The 21,544-nt window shown below is 44.6% G+C and overlaps 1 protein-coding gene across 3 annotated transcripts; it reads left to right on the plus strand.

Moving 5' to 3' along the window:
• Positions 1-1,536: 1,536 nt before the first annotated feature.
• On the plus strand, positions 1,537-20,397 carry LOC139423023 (transcription initiation factor TFIID subunit 1-like). Of its 3 annotated transcripts, none has more exons than XM_071174587.1 (39): positions 1,537-1,785; positions 2,041-2,155; positions 2,433-2,556; positions 2,730-2,846; positions 3,012-3,137; positions 3,339-3,580; positions 3,674-3,895; positions 4,140-4,382; positions 5,183-5,384; positions 5,598-5,708; positions 5,880-6,047; positions 6,184-6,314; positions 6,426-6,533; positions 6,689-6,862; positions 7,003-7,176; positions 7,367-7,471; positions 7,601-7,801; positions 7,950-8,091; positions 10,586-10,716; positions 10,824-10,904; positions 11,005-11,154; positions 11,356-11,481; positions 11,588-11,763; positions 11,866-12,089; positions 12,188-12,395; positions 12,493-12,664; positions 12,979-13,190; positions 13,392-13,500; positions 13,636-13,734; positions 13,919-14,096; positions 14,199-14,266; positions 14,423-14,545; positions 14,770-14,862; positions 15,062-15,214; positions 16,456-16,572; positions 18,148-18,243; positions 18,364-18,580; positions 19,151-19,325; positions 19,449-20,397. In XM_071174587.1, exons 2-39 carry the CDS (start codon positions 2,042-2,044, stop codon positions 19,654-19,656), a joined length of 5,820 nt encoding a protein of 1,939 aa, XP_071030688.1. In that variant the 5' UTR covers positions 1,537-1,785; position 2,041; the 3' UTR covers positions 19,657-20,397. The 3 variants fall into 3 exon arrangements, with proteins under 3 accessions (XP_071030688.1, XP_071030690.1, XP_071030691.1); XM_071174589.1 differs by having other exon boundaries at positions 1,559-1,785; positions 12,493-12,658; XM_071174590.1 differs by having other exon boundaries at positions 1,559-1,785; positions 12,218-12,395.
• Positions 20,398-21,544: the final 1,147 nt, after the last annotated feature.

A 21,544-nucleotide genomic window follows, 5' to 3' on the forward strand; every position in this document is an offset into this window, starting at 1 on the left:
CATTTGTGTTTCTCAACTTTGTACTGTTGTATATTTGAGGCACTATTGAATGATGAAGACCTCAGCACAAAAACTGATTAAGTATTAAGACTATGCTTGTATAAACAGGAGGAATATTCAACACCTCCATTGACAGCCAGCGAGGGGAAGTCACCCCCCCCCCCAAAAAAAACACTTTCAATATACTCTGAGACAAGCGCCTAGATTTGGTTTTACAGTTTGCTCACATACCACAACAAAGGACAGAGAGAGCAGCTGCAGCATTCACATTGAACACTCTTACATCATACTTTGCTGTGACACCACTGTACACAAACATTTCATTGTCACTGTGCTTGGTGTAGCTCCTGTGTAGTTCAGTTGGTACTGCATGGTGCTTGCGAAGCCTCGGTTGTGGGTTTGATTCCCATGAGGCACCAGTATGAAAATATATGCACTCACTACTGTAAGTCGCTCTACTGATAAGAGCGTCTGCTAAAATGTAAATGCATGGCCTGTGCTGAAGCATGGATGACTGGGCTCTTGACCTGGTGGTGGGCACATAGATGTGCAGTGGGAACCATATCATTAATTATATTTCAATTGTTGGTGGAGCTACTATGAAAATGTAGTTTACCAAGCTACCAATTACTTCACTCTGAAAGAAGTTAATCTACCCTTAAGGAAAATATGGTTTAATTAACTAAATGTACTTTGAAAAAGGAGTTCACTACATCCAAACTACTTCTTCAAAAATTATCATATTTAAATCTGAAATGTCATAGATGACAAATTGCAAGAAAAGATCACTTTGGTGTAATATGTTAACAGAATTAGTCATTTAGCTTACACAAAATCAATGTTTCAAGTGAGAATTAGGCAGGTCTGATGCCAAAAAATAAAGGTCATTATTGCCTACTTCACCTTTATTTTATTTTTGCTAAATGAGTAGTGTGTAGTTCTAGTAGTTAGCTATACCACTACATGGCAACAAAAAAAAAGTTATTAACCTACTGAAAACACTACCAAGATTTGAATTTAGTTCAACTATAACCAAGCTACTGCAAAATGTAGTTAAATGGCTATTTGAACTATGTTAATCTAGTTCACTACTCCCCAACACTGCTAACACCTAATTAATTGGATGACCATGATAAATGTAGCAAGACAACCCAAGCCATGGATGTTCACCGAAATTCTCAGACCAGTGAGTTTGGTTACTTAAGGCCTATGGGCTAGGAGTCAGGTCAGGTAACATCAGGTAACACCAACTTGTTTCATCACGTATTAAACAACACTAGTCTTGTTATTGAGATAACATCGCGTGGCCAGTGTGCTACTGTGCCAGTGTGCTACTGCACTTTCACACAGTCTGTGGTTGCATTGAATGGCCTTGTGCAAAAATAATGAAAAATAGCTCATGAAATACACTATCCTGTAGGTGGCGACAAAGTAGGCGTCAACGGTAAAAAAATAAATAATAATAATAATAATAAAGCGGGAGGGCCATCCGTCACTTGCCATCCTTCATGGAGCGGAAATGAACTATGCGCACGCGCATTGCTCAATGTTGGTTGGTGTTGTCTGCATCGACTACATTTGAAAACAATGAAGCCCATATATTTTCTTTCGAAATAACGGGTCGGTGAGATACCCACCCTTTTACAGCGTGTGGATACTGGCGTAGTGAACGGAGGTCGCATAGGGTACTAACGTTAATTTGCCAAACTAGCGGCAAATTGGGTCCGAGGATATTATCAAACTGGCCTTAATCCGAGGACAACTGGCCTTCCCAACTGTGTAAAAGTAACGCAAGTTAATAAGATCAAACCTTCAACATACCTATTTATTTAGTTTGTATGTTTTGCTGTCTGTCATTCCATCCCGTTTGTTTTGATTATCATGGGTGGGTTTGCCACCCCCTTTGTCACAAAATCAGGATTGGTATTTTAAAATGTCTAGTTTCACTTTTGTTCAGTTAACTGCATTTAATCTACTTTGAGGACTATATAAACAAGAGAGAATAGATTAATCACACATTGACATTCATTGCTCTCTCAGGATGTCGGACTCAGACAGTGATGAAGACCAAGACCGCCCCTTCTCTCTCACTGGCTTTCTCTTCGGGAACATCAATGAAGATGGTCAGCTGGAGGGAGACAGTGTGCTGGACACTGTGAGTGACTATATTTTGTTAAAAGAATAAAGCATTCTGCATAGTGTGGAAATAAACACAACTGTTTTGAACACACACTAAAATATGCCTAACAACAGGACTGAGATGTACATTTGCTGAATATGGGTTTTGTATTATTATGTTGCTCACTTGTCCACTATGTCTTTGGTGCAATGTTACTTATTAAGTCAACAGACATTTTCACACCTGGTATATTCCAATACACTTTGGCATATCAAATGCGATGTTTGTTTGACAATTTCCTTCCACTTCCCAGGAGTCCAAGAAGCACCTGGCTGGCCTGGGCTCTCTGGGCCTGGGCAACCTCATCACAGAGATCACAGCCAGTGAGGAGGACGATCCTGACGAGGATGGAGACACAGGTGGCACAAATGCAGAGGGTAAGACGAAGGGCATGAAGTAAGGCTGTGGGTGGGGTAGTACCGTGGCTGGGAACTGTTATTTAACTGGCTCAACATGACAGTCAATATGCTCCTTAGTTGTGTTTGTAAGTTGTGTGTCTGTAAATACTGTGATAAATGAGTGACTGTTTCATGTCCTTTTTCTTATGCAGGATGGGTGAAGAACGATGCCGATGCAGTTGATTATTCTGACATCAACGAGGTGGCTGAAGATGAGACTAAGAAGTATCGTCAGGCCATGGGCAGCCTGCAGCCTACCAGGAGAACAGGTGCAGTAATACCCATGCATACCCATGTATATACTGTACACAGCCATCTAGGAGTGCACGTACCCTAGTGTACCAGAACAGATAAATGCATGGTATTTAATTTCCACCCTCTTTATCAGAGACTTTGCATGGCCGATAACTGGACACTTTCTCTCTCTGTCTCAGATGATGAGGATGACTATGATGCGGATTGTGAGGATATTGATGCCAAGCTTATGCCCCCTCCACCTCCTCCAAGTCTCCCCACGCCTGGTGGCAAGAAAGAGGATTCCTCTCCTACGGCTGCAAGTGGTAAGGAATGGATGAGGAAGGGCCAAAAGTGCCAGTGAAAAGATACGTTGTACTTATATTGAACAAGCATGATTCTTCACAATCTGAAAAGAAGTACATGGATATTGATGTATTTAATGTCAAGAATACATGCTAGTAATTTAGCACTCAGAGTCAGAGGGGCTCTAACCCCAGCGTCTGCTATTGTTGGTTTCTCCACAGTTGGGGATGAAGGAGACGGGATCATCCTGCCCTCCATCATCGCTCCCTCCTCTCTAGTAGACAAAGTGGACTTCAGCAGCTCCTCAGATTCTGAGTCAGAGACGGACCGCCCCTCCACAGGCTCTGGGTCTGGGGGTCCTCCAACCTGCCTCAGCCTGCCCCTGGCTGGCATCATGCAGAAGGATGCTGCCAAAGCCCTGCCTGGCGTCACACAGCTCTTCCCAGAGTTCAGGCCTGGAAGGGTGAGCTGTCCTCCTTGGACACACTGTATAGGTCACCAAATATCAGAGAGCATAAATTAACGTCTATCCATCCACTCCTCTGATCCCATCCAGGTGCTGCGGTTCCTTCGACTGTTTGGCCCTGGGAAGAACATGCCGTCGGTGTGGCGGAGTGCACGACGAAAGAGGAAGAGGAAGCACCGCGACCCCCAGCCAGAGACACCCCCACCAGAGGGCGCTGAGCCCATGGAGCAGCAGGGACCAGAGAAGAAGTCTGGCTGGGACTATGAATACGCCCCACCTCCACCCCCAGAACAGTGCCTGTCTGATGATGAGGTCAGTGTGCATCAATCTCTTAGTCAGAGATATGTAGAACTGTGAAAACTTGTTTGAAATCCCTGTGAAACTGTGTGGTTATTTACCTGTATATTTTTCACAGCTTATTTATGAGAGCTTACAAGGTTTAGTAATGGGATTCAGTCGCAGTATAATTCTGAATGGGTTTTCTCTCCTTAGAAAATGAAATACTCAAAAAGATAATCTCAATAATTAATTCCTTGTCCCTCTCTCCTTCCCCCAGATCACAATGATGGCCCCAGTAGAGTCCAAGTTCTCCCAGACCGCTGGAGACGGGGACAAGGTGACAGAGTCCAGGCCTAAGGTGGCAGAGTGGCGCTATGGTCCGGCCCAGCTCTGGTACGACATGATGGGGGTCCCTGAGGATGGAAGTGGTTTCCACTATGGCTTCAAACTGAAGGAGGAGGAGGAAGATGAGCAGGAGAGGCCAGAACCACCACCACCATTTTCACAACCTCCCAAAGAGGTTGACAACTCATTCACTTCACTGATGCTTTAGGATTAGAGCTGAACTCACTCATTTTGCCTCGCTTTTCCACATCCTCATTAAGAAATGCTAGAAGCAATGAGTTTTAAGTGGGTGTGTTATGTTCAATACCGTTTTGTGTTCCTCTTTTCTTGAAATATCCCAAACAGCCACCATACGTGTGATGAATGGCTTAGCAACCGCGTGGCGCAGCATGACAACGTGAATGTGATTGGTCAAGAATCCCAAGCTCAGAGCATTTCCTGCATTCTAGAGTATCAGAATCTTTAATGAAAGTTGTGTTTGTGATGCTAAAGTTCGCACACGAATGTGAGGATGTTTGAGTTGGGAAAAAACCAAGTCGTGTATAACAAACAAGTCTCATTCTTTCAAAATAACATTGCCGTCGATATTCGTCTCATTCATTGTCTCATGATATGTCGCAGCTGTGCTCCAAATCAATGATTATTTGGGTGCTGCCAGCCGTGGGCATGTGGGCAGAATTTAAATCTAAACCCAGCCCAAGGAAAACTGACGTACCCTAGATTCCTTAAATCTTGCAAATTATGACCATAGTTCTTACACTTTTTAATAAATGTTGCAACTAGTACAATTTTTTAAGAACACTATCGTTGCCACATAGGCCGTTTTCAACCAGAGAAGTTGGTTTTTGAGTTCAGCTCCTTTTTGATTCTCAATCTTCCATTTCTAGCTACACCTTCTTCCAACTCTTAGTTAGAAGAGAACCGACAACATTCTATAAAGACTTACCATGTTCTTTGTGGGGTTTTTTTGTGTAGGAGGGAAGTGGTGACGAAAAGGATGAACAGGCCCTGGAGAACGAGCTCTTTCTGATGGTCACCCAGCTTCAGTGGGAGGACGACATCATCTGGAACGGAGAGGACGTGAAACACAAAGGCACTAAGACCCAGCGAGCCAGTCTGGCAGGGTGGCTGCCTTCCAGCATGACGCGTAATGCCAATGCCTACAACGCACAGCAGGGTGAGAGACCCACCCACTCCACTCCAGTACCAATAAACACAGACTGACCTGCATACTGGAGATTCCTACCTCATTGAAATCCCATCACCAAAGCATAAACCCCAACCGTGCAGGGGTTTTAGGACTACAGTGGCAAATATAAACTGATATAATTGTTGTGTATTTGTCTGCTTTGGGTTATCTAGGTATTCATGATGTCTATCTACACTACAGGTCTGTGTAGGAGTAACTCTCAGCTGGTGCCCCCCACTCCTCCACCCATGCCCAAAGCCCCCTCCATCGGCTCTGGCTCCAAGAGAGACAAACACCACCATGACCATTATGGTACGAGGAGGCTAGTTTACCTGGTATCTGTTGTCGAGTGTAATTGACTGTTATAATGATGAACAATGTGAGATTACAACATATTCTTTCTTATCTCTGTTAGTTGTCATGGTGAACGTACCACTAAAGAGTACATCTATCACTACTGATTCCCTATTGGTCTCGCCACAGCCTCTCATGAAGATGACGCCCCCTGGTTCTCCATCTTCCCCATTGACAATGAGGAGCTGGTGTACGGGCGCTGGGAAGACAACATCATCTGGGACGACCAGGCCATGGACCGCATGCTCTCACCCCCTGTCCTCACCCTGGACCCCAACGATGAGAACATAATTTTAGGTACTGCCCCTTTCTTAGTGAACTGTGTGTCCACCATTTGTCAGTCAGTTTCAACATATTATGAAATATCTTGATGGTCTGTAACCTTTTGAATGCTTTGATCTATCCACAAATCTCTGAACTTGGCCTCTTGCAGAAATCCCAGATGAGAAGGAGTCTGAGCGTACGTCCCACTCCCCGTCCAAGGAGAACAAGAAGGAGTCGGCACTGAAGAAGAGTCGCATCCTGCTGGGGAAGACTGGGGTCATAAAGGAGGAGCCTCAACAGGTACTACAGGACTGAAACAGAGAACATAACGTAGATCTGTATCTTAAATGTAATTCTGCAGTCCCTGAACTAGCCTGTTAACTCCTTTTCTGTTTGGTCTGCTGCCTACAGAACATGTCCCAACCTGAGGTGAAGGACCCATGGAACCTGTCCAACGATGAGTTCTATTACCCCAAGCAGCAGGGCCTGAGGGGCACCTTCGGTGGCAACATCATTCAGGTGGGCACTAGATTCTCTCCTGTGAGCTCTCTTCCTTTACAGATTGATCAGCAGTTAAAGAGGAGAATCTTAACTATAGCGTAGGATAAACTTAGCTATGTACTGAATGTTCACAGTAGTTGTATGTAACCTTCTCTGTCTATCTTTCCCTCCAGCACTCCATCTCTGCAGTGGAGCTGAGGCAGCCGTTCTTCCCTACTCACATGGGACCCATGAAGCTGCGTGGGTTCCACCGACCCTCCCTGAAGAAGTACTCGTTTGGGACGTTGTCCCAGCCCGGTCCCCACGCAGCACAGCCCCTACTCAAACAGATCAAGAAGAAGGCCAAGGTGAGGCCCCAGAACTTACCTCATCCACCTCCATCCTTCTCTATGTCTTAACACAAGTCATCAGGAATGCGTCTGTCTGTGTGTGTTGATAACCCTGTTTGTGTGTGATTTGCGTTAAATGTATTTTTCTGTGCCCATAGATGCGAGAGCAGGAACGCCAGGCTTCTGGTGGCGGTGACATGTTCTTCATGCGGACAGCTCAGGATCTGACAGGGAAAGACGGAGACCTGATTCTGGCAGAGTACAGCGAGGAATACCCTCCGCTCATCATGCAAGTCGGCATGGCAACCAAGATCAAGAACTACTACAAGAGAGTGAGTCACTGCACTAGTCTTTCAACTACCATTTCCCTTGTATCAACATTGATTAGCATTTACTAAAAACAGAACCACCTCAGTGGTTATTTTCCTTCCTCTATTGTCTATGAGTTGTGTTTTGTTATTAACATATGTGTAAATGCACTTTAAAATCGAATAAACGTGAAACATGGCTGTTTCTCCTCAGAAACCAGGCAAGGACCCTGGAGCTCCAGACTGTAAGTACGGAGAGACGGTGTACTGCCACACCTCTCCCTTCCTGGGCTCCCTGCACCCCGGGCAGCTGCTCCCGGTCAGTACCATGTTCATTACAGTAATTTACATGACAATTTATTGATGTTTGAAAAATAATTTGCTCTGAATGAACCTGATACCCAGAAAGAGAAAATGTAGAGCTCTGTCATGTCTTTCTTTCTTTTAGGCTTTTGAGAACAACCTTTTCCGCGCCCCCATCTACCTCCACAAGATGCCAGAGACAGATTTCCTGGTGCTGCGTACACGGCAGGGCTACTTCATCAGAGAGCTGGTGGACATCTTTGTGGTTGGACAGCAGTGTCCGCTCTATGAGGTCCCTGGACCCAACTCCAAACGAGCCAACACCCATATCAGAGACTTCCTGCAGGTATACCTTGCGATACACACACACACACAGCATCTGCAAATCCACACACACTCTCTCTCTCTCACACACACACACATTGTCACACACAAGAGAAAGCACACTTAAAGAATGCATTCTTGCCGATACTCATGTCTCCTCTTCTGTGCAGGTGTTTATCTATCGACTGTTCTGGAAGAGTAAAGATCGCCCCAGGAGAATCCGCATGGAGGACATAAAGAAAGCCTTCCCCTCACATTCAGAAAGCAGCATCCGCAAACGCCTAAAACTCTGTGCTGACTTCAAGCGTACAGGTAGAAACAGCTAACCTTACTTACCCTAGCCTCATCGAGAATCAGGCTTCCCTAAAACGGGAAGCCTGGGGAAGTTTTAATGGCAGAAAAATGGATAAATATGGGTGGAGACTTGCAATCAGTGACGCTACGCAACACGTCAAACAAATCAAATGCCTAGTGTTGTAGGTGTAACAGTGCGTGAGGATGGTTGGGAAATTGCAGATTAAAACCCATCAAAATATGTTGATGTATGTTGATTTTGTGCATAGAGCACATTTCTGGCAAAACAGACAAACAACAAGTACCACCAACGGGCATGTGGGGCGAGGGTTCATGAAATGTAACATCCAATCAAAGTCTTGCTACTGGGAGCCAGCGGACCATTCAAACCGCTTTTGCAATAAAAAGTCTTCAGACCTCCAAGGGAGGCGTGAAAGCGATGGATTTTGGACGAATGTCAACCCCAATGACTATGCGTACCCCAATACTACCGTATAGCCTCATGTTTGTCAGTAGTACAGTATGACACACTGTCCTTCATTGTTTGAAGGACAAACAATCCTGATTTCCTCTTAAAGGGATACTGCGAAATGTTTAGGTCATTTTTCTATGTACGCAGAGTCAGACAAACTGATGGATACCATTTTGTATCTCTGTGCTGAGTGATTACCCAAAATGTCTGCTATTTTTCTGTTTTTAAACAACTGACTGATGTCGGTTCAATTATTTGAATTCCATTTCGTTCTGTTTTTTTCTGTGAGCTGGATATGCAGTTTCTGAAGAAAGAAATCGGACCAAGCCCAAACTATGCAGTGTAGTAAGGAGTTGTAGTTTCCAACAGGCCAATATTCTGCATAGTTTAGTGCAGAAAACGTGGTAATTAACTACAATTACCATAATCCATTGCGCGTCCATCTATGTGTCTGGTCTGTGTGGAGCAGACAGGGGGACAGAGAGAAGAGAGAACTCGCGATCATCAGGGATAGAAAGCAGTTGCTTTGCTATTTATTAATTATTTTTTTATTTAACTACTCAAGTCCATTAAGAACAAATTCTTATTTACAATGACGACCTAGGAACAGTGGGTTAACTGACTTGTTCAGGGGCAGAACAACAGATTTATACCTTGTCAGCTCGGGGATTCGATCTAGCAACCTTTCGGATACTGGCCCAACGCTCTAACCATGCTATCTGAAAATACATGGTCTAAGTGATTGATAGTTGGTATTCAGCAGTCATAAAAGTATGCCTTATTTACGTTGAAGAACTACTAATTATAGGTATTTTGTCAGACAGCATAGGCAGCAGCTCGAAAGAGATGAAATGAAATAATAAAGTAATGAAGTAAAGCAAATATTTAATTAAAGTAATGTGAATAAATGATGGTTAATAAGTGATAAGCAGTAATGGGTAGTCACTACCTTCATTGGAGTTTTAGTAATTGTTTTATTCTGTTACAGCATTCAACCCACATTATGCATAGTAAAAAAAAAATTATGAAAACGAAAACCGGGATTATTTTTTAATCGAACCGAAACTGAACCGACCTCAAAAAGCACTAATCGCTTAGCACTACTCTGTGTGCAGTTTGGATATTATTGAAGTTATCATATTGTTAGCAATTGCTGGAAGTCTCCCGGTACAGTAGCCAGCTCCTCTCAAAATGCTACTGATAATCATCAACGAGATCCTCATTCTCTGTTCCATTGTCGCATAGAGATGTATAGAGATCGCAATATTGTATCTGTCTCTTTTGCACTGCCCAACGGGACAGAGAATGAGGAAGTGGATAGAATCTTGTTTCTTAAGATTATCAGTCAAATTAACACAATATTGATTACTAGGTATAGCTTTCTAAGACTATAAATGATCAACCACCCAGCTTTGGAGTGGTTAGGTCAATTTCTCTGCTTTTAAGAGGAGCTGCCTACTGTAACTGGAGACTTCCAGCAATTGCGATATGCTGATTTAAACTTTCCCCAAACTGCGCGCAGAGACATAAAAATAGTATCCATGAGTTCGTCTGACTCTGGGTAAGTAGAGAAACAACCTAAATCTCAATCTCGCAGTATCCCTTTGACGTTTCTACTCCCGTGTGATCTCAGCGAAGTGTTGAAGTGTAAGAAAGAGCAGTGACTCTGATGCTTAGCTGTGTGAGCTCAGAGATGGTGTGCCTTTGACTGACATGCGTCAGGAAAGAGAGATGTCAGAATATTCTGGATGTGGAGTTTACTGTGGAAGTAAGGTGTGGTCTGAGGAAAGCATCAGTAAGGTACCAGAGGTTTTCATGGTCCTTCGTTAATATCTGCTGTTCTGCTCCTGCAACACCTCGGCTTTTGAGCCTACAAGACGCTTCAGTTGATGAAATAAAAATAAATATCCAAAGGGTATAAGATCTTTGGAGAGGGGGAATTCTCATGTGACATGCGTCCATTAATCTTACAAAGCTGTAATTTGGGTAATAAGGGTGGAGTTAAGAGAATGTGGTTAATATTTGTTATATGATTTCCAGGGATGGACTCTAACTGGTGGGTGCTGAAGCCTGACTTCAGGCTGCCTACTGAGGAGGAGATCAGGGCCATGGTGTCTCCAGAGCAGTGTTGTGCCTACTACAGCATGCTGGTGGCAGAGCAGAGACTGAAGGTAAGACTGACAGTACCTAAACAAAGAGCCTATCTGTCATATTGGTATTCGTTTTGGCACTGTGTGAACTATACCATAACTTTTCTCTCTCTCTCTCTCTCCACCAGGATGCTGGATATGGTGAAAAGTCCTTCTTTGCTCCAGAGGAAGAGAACGAGGAAGACTTCCAGATGAAGATTGATGATGAGGTTCAGCGCTACTCTGCTTCCTTTTCATAAAACATTGATTTTGATGTTGAAAAAAAGGATGATCCGTGATCTCACCAGTGTTCTCTGTGGTCCACCCTAGGTCCGCACGGCCCCTTGGAACACGACTCGAGCCTTCATCGCTGCCATGAAGGGGAAGTGTCTGCTGGAGGTCATGGGGGTGGCCGACCCCACAGGTTGTGGAGAGGGATTCTCCTACGTCAAAGTGCCCAACAAGCCCACTCAACAAAAGGTACTTCCTCTTTGTTTTACCCCAGTGCACTGAAACACTTCTGCCAGATCCGTACTCAGATCAGGGGGCCATAATTCCAGTCATGCGTTCGTAGCCTTTCTGACAAAAATATTTTCTGTTATAACCATTCAAATGTTTTTTGATGATTATTTAATAATTTATTACTGAGCTAAAGGTTATTTTGTTATTTGTCGTGTTTAGGCCCAGGATGACCGGGAGCCACAACCCGCTAAGAAGACTGTGACAGGGACAGACGCTGATCTGAGAAGACTATCACTAAAAAACGCCAAGCAGCTGCTGCGCAAGTTTGGTGTTCCAGAGGAGGAGGTATTATTACATAATAATAATGTCTTCAGTTCCCTCATTTCTACCACCAACCTAAGTATGAAGGTCAGATCAATCTCTTAAACCTGTGTGTATATGTGCGTTTCAGATAAAGAAGCTGTCTCGTTGGGAGGTGATTGACGTGGTGAGGACCATGTCTACAGAGCAGGCACGCTCTGGCGAGGGGCCCATGAGCAAATTTGCCCGCGGGTCCCGCTTCTCTGTAGCCGAACACCAGGAGCGCTACAAGGAGGAGTGCCAGAGGATCTTTGACTTGCAAAACAAGTGAGGCCATCTCATCCTCCATTCCCCCTTTATCCAGATAATCATAATCCACCCATTTCCTATAGGGATGATGTGATGTTCTACCCTCTACTTGTTCCCCAGAGTATTAGAGTCCACAGAGGTCCTGTCCACAGACACAGACAGCAGCTCAGCGGAGGACAGTGACTTTGAGGAGATGGGGAAGAACATTGAGAACATGCTGCAGAACAAGAAGACCAGCTCCCAACTGTCCAGAGAGAGGGAGGAGCAGGAAAGGAAGGAGCTGCAGAGGATGCTGATGGGAGAGGAGAGCGACCACAAGGGACGCAAAGCACGCAAGGGCTTCTGTAAGTGGCGTGTGTGTGCATGTGCGTTTCAGGCTTTTTTCATGTGTGTTTACTGGAGTGTGTGTACAAGTCAAATCTCTCTCTGTGTGTCCCTACAGCTAGTGCTTTGTCCACGGGCTCCCATAAAGATGACGACACGTCCTCGGTCACCAGCCTGAACTCGTCCGCTACGGGACGGCGCCTCAAAATCTACCGCACCTTCAGAGACGAGGACGGCAAGGAGTATGTCCGCTGTGAGACTGTCCGCAAACCCTCCGTCATAGACGCCTACACCAGAATCAGAACCACCAAGGACGACGACTTCATGTAAGTTCGTCCGTGTGTGTGTGTTTAATATGGGTGTTTGGTCTGTGTGTAGTGTACCCAACCTCACACGGTCTTTGTCTGCCTTCTGCCAATGTAGAAAGAAGTTTGCGCTGTTTGACGAGCAACATAGAGAGGAGATGAGGAAGGAGCGCCGGCGGATCCAGGAGCAGCTGAGGAGGCTGAAGAGGAACCAGGAGAAGGACAGGTTCAAGAGCCCCCCTGAGAAGAAGGCCAAGAAGATCAAGGAGAGGCCAGACCTCAAGGTAAAAGTAAGCTTGCCAGCCCATAATGATTCATCTCCAAGACTATCCTCACCTGCTTTTCCATAACCTGCCGTCTGTTTTCCTGCTGACCTGCTGTCTCGAAAATAGGATAATTTAGTTCAAGATAAACCTTCCTCACTTTTTTCACACTTTTCTTTATTAGCAATATATTATATTGCTTATAATAAGCATGATAACGTAGTGTTTGGTGTACTACGGTGAAGGTAGCATGATGTGATGCAGTGACTTGCAGTCCACATTGTTATGTACAGTGTTTGTCTGGTTGTTAACTACATCTCTTCTTACCCCCTCTGCCCTAGCTGAAGTGCGGAGCTTGCGGTGCCATCGGGCACATGCGAACCAACAAGTTCTGCCCACTGTACTACCAGACCAATGCTCCGCCCTCCAACCCGGTTGCCATGACGGAGGAGCAGGAGGAGGAGCTGGAGAAGACTGTCATCCACAATGACAACGAGGAACTCATTAAAGTGGAGGGAACCAAGATCGTTCTGGGCAAGCAGCTCATCGAGAGGTACACACCACACGCACACTGACAGGAGAGGGGGATAGTTCTAATTTCTTTCTAAATCACGACTGAATATCAGTGGTCTTTTCCACTTTCTTTGCGGACTAAAAGCTCCTATAGTGTTCATTATGCTCTCAACGTCTGTCTAAATGTTAGGGATATTACCTTGTGCTGCTGTGTAAAGGACCATGTTGTCTCCTCTCACAGTGCTGATGAGGTGCGCAGGAAGTCCCTGGTGCTGAAGTTCCCCAAACAGCAGCTTCCCCCCAAGAAGAAGAGACGTGTTGGGAACAATGTACACTGCGACTACCTAAATGTGAGCCTGGTTGCCAGTTACCATATTTTGCATTGGTTGCGTGTGACTATTCAGTTAAAGCGAGCTCTGGAGAATATATTTATATAGTTATGCCTTAGCTCTCTGTGGTTTTTGTTTTGTTTCATCCTCTCACAGAGGCCCCACAAATCCATCCACCGCAGACGCACTGACCCCATGGTCACCCTGTCCTCAGTCCTGGAGAGTATTATCAACGACATGCGGGATCACCCCAATGTAAGACACACACACCCACACACCTACAGCACACTGCAAGACCCACACACACCCACAACCCACTGCTTACAGACAGACAGTGCCTACACTCCTCCGACCACTATATACGTTTCTCTCTCTCTCACAAACACACACACATACACTTTTTTCTCTCTAATTGGGTTGTCTTTACCTCTTGTCACAGACATACCCCTTCCACACACCAGTCAATGCCAAGGTGGTGAAGGACTACTATAAGATCATCCCTCGTCCCATGGATCTGCAGACGCTACGGGAGAATGTGCGCAAGCGTGTGTACCCCTCCCGGGAAGAGTTCAGAGAGAACGTGGAGCTCATTGTCAAGAACAGCGCCACATACAACGGTACAACTCTAAACCACTTGAAGCCTTAGAGAATGACTCATATTTTACTGTGACCGACTGTTCTGTAACTTATTGAGACTGTAATTGTTGCGGTGTATTCAGGTGCCAAGCATCCAATAACCCAGGTGGCTCAGACTATGCTGGACCTTTGTGATGAGAAACTGAAAGAGGTATGTGTGAATGTTCACGCTGATGGATTCTGGATGGGTTTTAGACACCGTCTCATTTCTGGAGGAGGAGGATCATGTTCAGCAACTCTTGGAAGACAATGGAAGTGGCCTTCAATAGTACGTAATTAAACGGGTACATTCCTTTGTCCTGTGCAGAAGGAAGACAGGCTGGTGAGACTGGAGAAAGCCATTAACCCCCTGCTGGACGATGATGACCAGGTGGCCTTTTCCTTCATCCTGGACAACATCGTCACTCAGAAGATGATGGCCGTGCCTGACGTGAGTGGAGCTCCACCCAATCATCAGGGTGTCTGCTTTCTTTCGGGCGCTCTGGATGTCACTGAGACTATCTGCTATTTGTATTTTCTTTGTGACTGAAGTCATTTCAATGAGCAGTTACTTCTTTGCTCTTAAATGTACAAAAATATTGAGAATTCTGCCAGTAGTTCAATCAAGCGCACAGTGTGATAACTGTCCTTACTCTGCCTCTGTCTCCTCTTCAGTCTTGGCCGTTCCACCATCCAGTCAACAAGAAGTTTGTTCCAGATTACTACAAAGTGATAGTCCAACCCATGGACCTAGAGAATGTCCGCAAGGTGAGTTATGGGAAGGAGACTTCAGTGTTAGCCTTGAGGAAAACCACAACAAGACCCCTTTTGGATCCCTATGATGCCAAGATGGATCAAACCTATATGTAGTTGATGGTAATATTTGTATTATACAGGTAGATGGTCATATGTATAATATAACCATTAGTGTTATTTAAAAGTCTCCCTGTGTGCTGTGGTCCAACAGAACATATCCAAACACAAGTACCAGAACCGGGATGTGTTCCTGTTTGATGTCAGCCTGGTCCACACCAACAGTGTCAAGTACAACGGACCAGACAGCCCTTACACCAATACGGCCCTGGAGATAGTCAACGTATGCAAGCAGACCCTGGCAGAGGTGTGTGTATGAAAGATAAACTATAAGAGAAGGTCATAATGAAACTACACTGAACAAAAAATGTAAATGCAACATGTAAAGTGTTGGTTTCATGAGATGAAACAAAAGATCCCAGAAATGTTCCATGCTTAATTCGCTCAAATTTTGTGCACGTATTTGTTTACATCTCTGTTAGTGGACATTTCTTAGGCGTGGCATATCAAGAAGCTGATTAAACATCATGATCATTGCACAGGGCTACCTTGTGCTGGGGGCAATAAAAGGCCACCCTAAAATGTGCAGTTTTGTCGCACAACAGAATGCATCAGATGTCTCAAGTTTTGAGGGAGCGTTCAATTGGCATGCTGACCACAGGAATGTCCACCAGGGCTGTTTCCAGAGAATGTAATGTTAATTTCTCTACCATAAGCTGCCTCCAATGTCGTTTTAGAGAATTTGGCAGTACGTCCAACCGGCCTCAACCGCAGACCGCGTCTATGGCGTCGTGTGGACAAGCAGTTTGCTGATGTCAACGTTGTGAACAGAGTGCCCCATAGTGGCGGTGGGGTTGTGGTATGGGCAGGCATAAGATACAGACAACGAACACAACCGCATTTTATCGATTTGAATACACAGGGATACCGTGACGAGATCCTGAAGCCCATTGTCGTGCCATTCATCCGCCGCCATCACCTCATGTTTCAGCATGATAATGCACGGCCCCATTTCGCAAGGATCTAAACACAATTCCTAGAAGCTGAAAATATCCCAGTTCTTGCTGAGGATCGACGTGTACGACAGCGTGTTCCAGTTCCCGCCAATATCCAGCAACTTTGCACAGCCATTGAAGAGGAGTGGGACAACATTCCACAGGCCAGAATCAACATTCTGGTCAACTCAATGTGAAGGAGATGTCACGCTGCATGAGGCAAATTAATGGTGGTCACACCAGATACTGACTGGTTTTCTGTTCCACGCCCCTACTTAAATTATAATTTTTTTAAGGTATCTGTGACCGATTCCCAGTTATGTGAAACCCATAGATTAGGGCCTAATGAATTTATTTCAGTTGATTGATTTCCTTATATGAACTGTAACTCAGTCAAATCTTTGATATTGTTTCATGTTGTTTATATTTTTGTTCAGTATAATTAATTGACATCTTTATGCCTTGTCAGATAATGAATCATATTTATGGCTTCATTATGTTGCCTCTGCCAAGGATAGTTTGATAATTTGACTGTTGCTTGATATCTCCCCAGTATGATGAGCACCTGACCCAGCTGGAGAAGGACATCTCCACAGCTAAAGAGGCAGCTCTGGATGCAGCAGACCTGGATAGCCTGGACCCCATGACTCCTGGAACCTACACACCACAGGTAGCAATGTTCCTGTCCCATGTATGGCCCAGAAACAACCCAGATACTAACAGTAAGACCTTAGAGTCACCACTTAAAGTACCTCAACACGCCCTTCACCTGCTCCAGAGTTGGGGAATGCCACTCTTCTCCAAAGACCTACTTTTTAACCTCTGTCTGCTGTCGTCTCTCCCTCCATATTACATATACCTCTTCACATTCTAGTCTTTCTCTGCCTTGTCATTCCACTTTAGCACTCTTGTATGTGTCAATTTAGTAGCTGTTTCTATAGTTTATCTATGCCTTAGTCTCTACAGTGGCTTGTGAAAGTATTCACCCCACTTGGCATTTTTCCTATTATGTTGCCGTACAACCTGGAATTAAAATGGATTTTTGGGGGGTTTGTATCATTTGATTTACACAACATGCCTACCACTTTGAAGATGCAACATATTTTTTATTATGAAACAAACAAGAAATAAGACAAAAAAACAGAACTTGCCTTTCACCCCCCCCAAAGTCAATACTTCGTGGAGACACCTTTTGCAGCAATTACAGCAGCAAGTCTCTTGGGGTATGTCTCTATAAGCTGTGCACATCTACCCACTGGGATTTTTTCCCATTCTTCAAGGCAAAACTGCTCCAGATCCTTCAAGTTGGATGGGTTCCACTGGTGTGCAGCAATCTTTGTCATACCACAGATTCTCAATTGGATGAATACATACGCACGCACCACTTTTCCGTTTTTATTTTTGATAATTTTTTGAAACAAGTCATTTTTTCCATTTCACTTCACCAATTTGGACTATTTTGTGTATGTCCATTACATGATAAATAAATAAATTTAAATAACAAAAAAAATACATTTTAATTACAGGCTGTAATGCAACAAAATAGGAAAAATGTCAAGGGGGATGAATACTTTTGTAAGGCACTGTATATTCTCCTTCCTACCATGTGTTTATCTCTTCTCCCTCTTTCCTTTCTCTCTGTGTGTGTGTGTGGTGGGGGCGGGGTGGGGGGGGGGCAGCCTGCTGATGTGTTTGACAGCAGTGCCTCTGTGAGCCTGCACAGAGAGACCAGCCTTTTCTCTGAGGTTGAGGCATCTCTAATGGCTGTTCCAGAGAAGAGGGGGGTAGGGCAGGTACGGAGAGAGATCACCCAGGAGTGCAACGGGCATCTGTCTCATCCAGGGGTCACCTGGCTTTTAACCACCCTCTCCCCTCCCATTCCCCCCGTTCCTCCTTGCACATTCACCTGGTCCTCCCTTCCAGTTCTTCCCTCTGCATTCCCACAGTGTGGATCCTGACTGGTGCATGCTCCTCCTAACTAGGAGCCATTCTAAGATCCCTTTGTGCTTTTCATTCCTAAGACAAAGATGGTTCCTTCCCATAACTAATTTGGTTCATTTGTCTGCCAGTTTCGCTTGTATGTTACTTTTGCTCCTAATTGTTACTGCCTGTCATACTAGCATTCTGTTTGCCTGGCCAATTATACATTTCCAGGCATCTCCATTGCTTCACAAGTTATCACTGTCTTTCCCCAGAAGTATCTTTTCCGGTCTTAGTGTTGCTTAACTTCTCTGTGTGTCTCCAGGGTCGTCATAGAAGGCTAGGAGAGGAGGAGTCGGACGTGGACATCGAGGGCTTCGAGGAGGAGGATGACGACGGGAAGCCCAAGACACCAGCTCCTGTAAGACTAAGATCATGAAGAAACAGCGAGATGGTTTTTGAAAGAGAGAAATGGCAGATTTGAAGACAGTCTGTAGTTCAGGCAAATTAGCTATTTTGATGATGATGACCTGTTCCGCAGGCAGAGGATGGTGAGGGAGACCTGGAGGATGAGGAGGATGAAGAGGAGATGCTGCTGCTGCCGCCCCGCAGAAGGCTGCAGGGCCATGAGGATGATGATTATGATGAGGATGAAGGCTCCAGTCGGCCAGCCCAGGCCAGCGTGCTGTACCAGGACCTGCTCATGTCAGACGGAGAGGATGACGCCAGCGAAGAGGAGGGAGACAACCCGTTCTCTTGTGAGTCACACTAGGGTGGAGGTTGTCATAGGATGGAGTAAGATGGTGAATAGAGATGTGCTTTGGGTAAAAAACTTTCACCCAAATGACAAAATGACACATTGGTTTCCTTACCCTGTAAGCAGTCTATAGACACGGTATAACATCAATCCATGCTTTGGTTTAGTTTCCCTGGCACTGTTTCCACATTTCTTTTTTAGCATTTGCCATGGGACCGATATCATGATAAAATGATCTGTGACTTTGTTGAGCTTCACAATCAATTTTAGATGCTTTCGGACGATTTGGACATGATGCATGAAAAATGCTAATATCTGTCCCATGACTTTAATGGGATTTGTGCTACAAATGTGGAAACAGTAGCAAGGAAACTAAACCAAAGCATGGATTGCTGTCATACCCTGTCCATATTCTGCTTACAGGGTAAGGAAACCAATGTGTCATTTTGTCATTTGGGTGAACTTTCCCTTTAAAATCTACATCCTATGATTGGAGGATTTCTGGAGTACATTAGGGACTGTGTTTGAAATGTGAGGTTCTAACAGTGTTGCCTCTCCTGTCCTGCCCCAGCTATCCACCTGTCAGAGAGTGGCAGTGACTCAGACAGAGAGGTCGAGGTGCGTCCCCCGCCCCCTCCCAGACCCCACCATGAGACGGCCCGCATGGGCCTGGAGCAGGACGAGAGCATGATGTCATACGGGGAAGAGTTGCCGGATGAGACCCACCTGGAGGACAGTAATGTCAGGTACAACACCATGGCCGACACATTATATACAGTACAAGGTGTATTTGCATCGTTGTTTGGATCTTGGGCCCTATTAACCCATACTTTACCCTTCCCTCTCTTTCTCTCCCCGCTTCCCCATAGTTATGGGAGTTATGAGGGTCAGACCCACACCCAGACCTCCAGCATGGGCAATGGAGAGGGCTACGGCATAAGTGAGGAAGAGGAGGAAGAGGCAGCTCGGAGGAGAGGTCCCAGTGTGTTGTCCCAGGTGCAGCTGAGTGAGGATGAGGAGGACAGTGAAGAGTTCAGGTCCATCGGGGGAGAAAGTGACTTAGATTCAGACAACTAGAAGTGTTCCTGCATACATATACACACACACACACACACACACACACACACACACACACACACGCAGACACAAATGCTCTTACAACCATAAACACAGACAGAGAGAGCCACACCTATACACAGGAATAGATGATCTCAGGCTCAGTAAATGAATACACCCTGAAGTTGCAGGCTGAATTACATTCACGTACTGTCATAACTTTATCTGGTGTCAGTCAATCCCTCAGTGTTAGACTTTGTTTGCTGCCCAGTCATTAACACACCGATAACGTCTCTACAATTAAACTTCTCTGTGAGATCAATATTGTACAAAATATTCAATCAATTGAAAGTGAGCTCTTCTATTATGGCAGGATTACATTGTAGTTGATGCTTTTAGTCCATGTTTTCTACTGGTTATGCTTTTTTCAATGTACCAACACGTGTATGTATGTATGTATATATATATACTTTTTTTTTTTTTTTACAATGATTTACCTTGAATAGCATTTTATTTCATGGTTGTGCAAAAGTTTGATTGTTGAATATTTGAATAGTCAACTTTAACCATTGTCTGTTAGCAGTGCCAGGTCTCATCCTAACCTTGTGTCTGTGAGACAGAGTTGAGTGCTTGCATGATACTCTTATTCCTCATTAACTATTATGATTGCAGCCTGGATGTTCAGGCATTTGAGATGTTTCCTAACAATTAGGAAACTCTCAAACTTTTAAGGAGATCCTAAATAAATGCTGTAAAACCAGATATGATGCCTTCATCTTTTCATGACTAAATGTTAACAGTATATTAAAGTTGTCATGCATGTCTTGCTTATCAAAAGAAAGTATGACTATATTAGGGAGCCACCTACAGTTGCTATCTGCTCCCACAGTGCATTGTCCAAAGACTGTGTTGCCATGTTGAGTGTTCTATTACCAAGGTGTTTCATTTTTTCCTATCCTGCCACACCTTTTTCCTATCCTGCCACATTTGTATCTTATTCATGACAGTGGTCATTAAAGCTGGTGCATTTATTATTTTTACCTTTAACTTATTTTTAATGATGTCCTAGGAACAGTGGGTTATCTGCATTGTTCAGGGGCAGAACAACAGATTTGTACCTTGTCAGCTAGGGGATTTGAACTTGTAACCTTTCGGTTACAATGCTCTAACCACTAGGCTACGCTGCCGCCCCAACATGAACTCTGCTCCACAGTAAACAGATTATTATTGTAGGGAGTCACATAGATGACGTGTCAAGTATAAAGTTTCCCTCCTTGAGGACTTTGTGTGTGGACAAAATATGCTAAACTCAGCAAAAAAAGAAATGTCCTCTCACTGTCAACTACGTTTATTGTCATGCTGGAGGATCATGTCAGGATGAGCCTGCAGGAAGGGTACCACATGAGGAAGGAGGATGCCTTCCCTGTAACGCACAGCGTTGAGATTGCCTGCAATGACAACAAGCTCAGTCCGATGATGCTGTGACACACTGCCCCCAGTCCATGACGGGGGGTTCTGCTAGAACCGAAGGGGCTCTGGTTTTTCCCCCAAAGGGGACAGTAATACCCCGGAGCCCAGAAGACGGTAACCCGGAGGAGGTCTCCTGGAGGATACCTATTATTTTCTTTTTCTTTATTGGTTTAATAAATACGCTTGAAACTGAGCTATCACACTTGTGTCCGTGTCTAATCAGTGTAAACCTTTTGATCAAACCCCCCTGGTCTGCCACACACCAGAAAATGGCCAAAAATAGTAGAACCAGCTCACCTGCTTTTATAATATACTTTGACTATTAGATGTTCAATGTCTCTTTTGAATACCAAATGGATGCAAAAGGCACTAATTTCACGGAACTACCCCACTACATTGGGAAGAACCACTCTAATCATTACGATAGTACTTGTGATCA

Source organism: Oncorhynchus clarkii, chromosome 12 (genome assembly GCF_045791955.1).
Source record: "Oncorhynchus clarkii lewisi isolate Uvic-CL-2024 chromosome 12, UVic_Ocla_1.0, whole genome shotgun sequence".
Taxonomy (NCBI): domain Eukaryota; kingdom Metazoa; phylum Chordata; class Actinopteri; order Salmoniformes; family Salmonidae; genus Oncorhynchus; species Oncorhynchus clarkii.

Coding starts and splice junctions, on each gene's coding strand:
- LOC139423023 (XM_071174587.1), top strand. CDS start 2,042: ATGTCGGACTCAGACAGTGATGAAGACCAAGACCGCCCCTTCTCTCTC. Junction 3,138..3,338: donor CTCTCCTACGGCTGCAAGTG/GTAAGGAATGGA, acceptor GTTTCTCCACAG/TTGGGGATGAAGGAGACGGG. Junction 10,905..11,004: donor AGATGAAGATTGATGATGAG/GTTCAGCGCTAC, acceptor GGTCCACCCTAG/GTCCGCACGGCCCCTTGGAA.